Source organism: Terrapene carolina, unplaced genomic scaffold, assembly GCF_002925995.2.
Source record: "Terrapene carolina triunguis isolate 2854851 unplaced genomic scaffold, T_m_triunguis-2.0 Scaffold136, whole genome shotgun sequence".
Classification (NCBI taxonomy): domain Eukaryota; kingdom Metazoa; phylum Chordata; order Testudines; family Emydidae; genus Terrapene; species Terrapene triunguis.
This window is the reverse complement of record NW_020664487.1, coordinates 7,869,613-7,874,316: the sequence shown is the minus strand read 5'-3', so window position 1 is coordinate 7,874,316 and position 4,704 is coordinate 7,869,613. Positions and strand designations below refer to the sequence as shown.

Sequence of the window (4,704 nt, the reverse complement as noted above, 5' to 3'; positions counted from 1 at the left end):
CACACACACACACACACACTCTCCCATACAGCACAGGTCAGTGTGATACCACGGTGGAGTTCCCACAGCATCCATTTCTCTCTTGCTATTGGAGTGTCGGTTCAGCAAACAAATCAGTCAGACTACAGAGTATCCTTGAAGTGCATTTAAAGATAGATGTCTGACAAATGAGATTAAAAAATCCAAAAAAAGGAGACCGGGGAGGAGGGGACCCCCTAGACAAAGAGCTGTATGTTTGAGCAAGCATAGCCATAGATAGGTATTGGAGGGTCAACACTGGAAGAGCTCTTTAACCAAAGCCCTAGCCTGATGCCTCTTTGAGAAACTAAAACGGGGTGTTTATCTAAGACATGGAGATGTAATTTCGGTTTATGCTCTGTTAGCACAACTAATCCTTTCACTGAAGTTCAGCGTATGCCAATGCAGTCAATGGACTGATTGTGCAAAGTGAAGCATACGTACACAGCAGTTTTTTATGTACTACATCCTACCATTTCCTGCCCTTGCCTCACTGCCCACTCCCTCTTGCAGTCCTTTGGCCACATACGTTTGAGAGTTAAAAATGCCCAAATTAATTTCTGTGCCTTGAATAGCTTCCTTGCATTTCAGGAGACCTGCTTTCATAGCGCATCTGTAGGAAGCAGCTGCGCTTCAGCCTTTCGCAGAACAAAAGGCAAATTGAAGAGGTAGGCAGTTGACAAATGTGAAAGGAATGAAGAGGTGTTACCATGTTGACAGCACCTAGTACACTATGTGCATTTTCAGTGTGAGTGACGGGAAGTCAATTAAAGAAGAGATGATTATGACCAAGTAAGGATTAGCTGGAGCTGGGTGAGCGGCTCTTGAGAAAAGATCATTGAGAAAAGGCAAGGAGAGTTTGATCCACAAGCTCCTCTCTGCGCTCTCTTCCTGCTGCTCTGAATATTTTCATCTATTGCAACAATTCTCCATTGAAATCACTGGCATTTTGTGGGAAATCTTATAAATATTTTATCAGCAGTTCAGTGTCACTGAAAAAGTAGAGCTGTATTTTTACAGCCTTCCCCGCAAACAAACCCACACGCCTAAGTGACACCACACAGCTGTCAAATACTGATTAAAAACTAAAGGGCCAGTCATTTCAGTGGAGAATTGCTGTAGTACAAGGCACCAGGGACAACAGAGAGATGGGAAGCCAAGGTTCATACTACAGGTAGCTTTTGTGTATTTTTTTGTGTGGCTGTGCTTGCAAGACAATTTCACAACCTTCCCATCTGCTTTCTATCCAGGAATGATCATGTGGGAGACGGCTTGAGCAAACAATCCATAAACTCAGCCTGCTGAAAGTCATCTTGAACCGATAGCTTCTTCCTCCATGATTTAAGAGAAGAATGTGTGTACCTAGCTCTTTTAGGTGACCCCCTCAGGTCAGATTGGCAGGAACCTTTTGGGGTTTTTTTTTTTTCCTCCTTCCTCTGTGGCATGGGGTATGGATCCCCTGCTGGCATCTTCTGGGCATATCTCACCTAATCTATTCCCTGCTGTTGCAGGGACCTTGGGCCTTGGTAGCACCTTGAGCCCTCCTGTTCTCTGTCTGCGACACACAGTTTAGTTTCCTGAGGACTGAAATGTTTTGGTCTAACTAAATTCTTTGGGTTCACTATAGAGATATGAGGATGAAAGTTAATGGCCTATAGGCTGTGATATGCAGGAGGTTAGACTAGGAACCTCCTGACTAGATGATCTGATGGTCCCTTTGGTCTTAAACTTTATGAGCTATGAAACTCACATCCACAGCTTTTTACTCATTGTCCCTTAAAGTCTGCTCCTACCTCCTTGTCTCCACCTCCTTTATATGTACTGGCCTGATCCAAAGCCTGTTGAAGTCCATAGAAAGAACCCCATTGTTTACAATTGGGTTTGGGTCAAGACCCAGCAATGACCTCAGAAATTGTATTATTCTCATGACTAAAATATGTTTATCTCGGGACCTGTCGTTGTGGGGATATTTGTAGCTAGACTGATGCAGCTGCAAGTAACTGAAGACCGTACCACAAGACAGACATGCAAGGGGGTAGGGTTAAGGCAAACTTTGATTTCATGACTTCTGAGAGCTTAGCAATGCAAATGTGGAATTTGCCTGGCTCCCTCGGATGGTCGTTCTGCTTGTGGTGCTCTGCTCTGCCGTGTCTGTCCTCTACATGTACGCCGAAGGGCATCAATGATTCCTAGAGTGGAATTTTCAGTAGCTCTCAGCTCTGCTCCCAGTGAAGTCAATGGTAAAATACTTCAGTAGCAGCAGAGTTAGGCCCACACTGAATGAGTTTGAAAGTCCCATCCATAATCATTTCTTCACATAATTTTTTGTATAGCATTTCCTAGGATTATTTTTTTTTAAAGAACAAAATAATCAAAAGATACCTCCATTATTTACTTAGAAAATTTTCTTTAGATACTACAGAATGCCACAAGTGAAACTGAGGCTGCAAGCCTTGCTGTTGGTAATGCTATGTACCCTGCACATAAAATCTGGCCAGATATATCACAGTGGGATCGGCTAGGTGCCGAGCTCCTTTGAAAATCTTAATTAGGAACCTGTGTGGGAGCTGAGCTTGCTTGAAAATCTGGTGCTGATTGTGGGTGCTGGGGACTTGAAAATGTGAATTTGTGCTCTTTTGAAAATCTGGCCATGAGATGGCAGCTGCAGGCTTTCTGAAGTATTTGTAGGATTTAGTAGACTTTCAGGCCCAGACCTTTTGTCCAGTGGGCTTGTCTCCACGGCACAGCAAGGTGCACTGCTGAAGAGCACCAATGTGTTAAAATCATAGAATATCAGGGTTGGAAGGGACCTCAGGAGGTCATCTAGTCCAACCCACTGCTCAAAGCAGGACCAATCCCCAACTATTTTTTTTTTGCCCCAGATCCCTAAACAGCCCCCTCAAGGATTGAACTCACAACCCTGGGTTTAGCAGGCCAATGCTCAAACCACTGAGCTATCCCTCCTCCCCGTATAGACCCTGCTAGCATGCAGTAAGAGTTCCCTAGTGTGCTTTAACTGGGACTACTCAGTGTGTCTAAAGATTCATAGAGGTCAACGCGAGAAGGGGCCTTGAGCTCATTAGCTCATCTACTCTGACCTGCACATCCCGGGCCATTGCATTTCACCCAGCTAACTCTGTGTTGAGCCCAATGACTTTGATTAAAATAAAGCAATTTAGTCTTCAGGAGACAGAGAACAGGAGAGACCAAGGTGCCATCAATGCCCAAAGCCCCTGGGTGGCAGGGAACTCATGAGGTGAGGCCTGCTCAGATAATCCTAGCAGGTGATCCATGCCTAGGGTGACCAGACAGCAAAAGTGAAAAATCGGGACAGGAGGTGCGGGGTAATAGGAGCCTATATAAGAAAAAGACCCAAAAATTGGGACTGTCCCTATAAAATCGGGATATCTGGTCACCCTATCCATGCCCCAGGCTGCAGAGAAGGGAGGGGTGGGGGATCCCAAGATACCACACGTGTATGTGATTTCCAGGGCCAGCGCCTTATCACCTCACAGATTTAGCATTGTCCACAGCTGACGAGCACGTCACAGCATTCTGCACTGCTTAGGCAACTCTCCAAGGCACAGCAGGAAATGCTACTGCACATGTGCACACTTACAGCCCTCGTCCCTTCTCGACCACTGCCCAGACTATGTAGCGTATGGATCCATAACTGGCCTTTGTCGCTTGTCTTTCAGGTCACCTTTTGCCAACTACTGCAAGCTGATAAGATAACAATGGGAGTGACTGTGGGGAGTGGCAGGTGTCACTCGGCTCACAGCTTCTCCTTTGCAGCTGGGCTCTTAGCACTGCCAAGTACATGTGAGGCTGCACCTGATACCCGAGCGGAGCATGCACTTTAGAAGGAAGCTGCCAAACCCACTCGTGCATGTACATGCATCTGTTTAGGGGCTCTGTTTGGACACACACAGCAATGTAGGTGCTGACGTACCCACGCCTGCTCCCGGAGAGATGATGGTTCGGCGAGGGCTGAGTGCCTGTCTCCCTCGGATGGTCGTTCTGCTTGTGGTGCTCTGCTCTGCCGTGTCCGTCCTCTACATGTTGGCCTGTACGCCGAAGGGCATCGATGAGCAGCTTGCATTCCCCAGGGCCAACAGCCCAACGGGAAAGGAGGGGTACCAGGCCATTCTGCAGGAGCGGGAGGAGCAGCACCGCAATTACATCAACAGCCTCAAGAAGCAAATCGCGCAGCTGAAGGACGAGCTGCAGGAGCGGAGCGAGCAGCTGAAGAGCCTGCAGGACCATGGCACTGACTCGCTGGGCCCGGGGCTGGAGCGCAGCAACCCAGAGAAGACCCCCGCCGACCTGCTGGAGTTCCTGCGCTCCCAAATCGACAGAGCTGAGGTGCACGCCGGCGCCAAGTTGCCCACGGAGTATGCGGCTGTGCCCTTCGAGAGCTTCACCCTGCAGAAGGTGTATCAGCTGGAGACGGGGCTGACACGCCACCCCGAGGAGAAACCCGTGAGGAAGGACAAGCGGGACGAGCTGGCGGAGGCTATTGAGTTGGCCCTGGAGACTTTAAACAGCCCAGACAGTGACAGCAACGCAAATCATCACATGTACGCAGCCTCGGACTTCATAGAAGGTTTGTACCTGTGGGAACAGGGCTCCTTGTTAATGAGGGAGTTTGGTGCTGGTGAAGGTCTCTGGTGTTACCATCTGGGT

The 4,704-nt window shown here is 48.1% G+C and overlaps 1 protein-coding gene across 3 annotated transcripts in view; it reads left to right on the top strand.

The window, feature by feature from the left end:
* CSGALNACT1 (chondroitin sulfate N-acetylgalactosaminyltransferase 1) overlaps positions 1-4,704 on the top strand; it is an 88,553-nt gene that overhangs the window by 46,577 nt on the left and 37,272 nt on the right. For all 3 annotated transcript variants that reach the window (XM_024214705.2, XM_024214704.1, XM_024214703.1), the window contains one exon: positions 3,717-4,624. In XM_024214705.2, coding sequence (XP_024070473.1) covers positions 3,991-4,624 — 634 coding nt within the window. In that variant the 5' untranslated portion in view covers positions 3,717-3,990. The remainder of the gene's footprint in view (positions 1-3,716; positions 4,625-4,704) is intronic.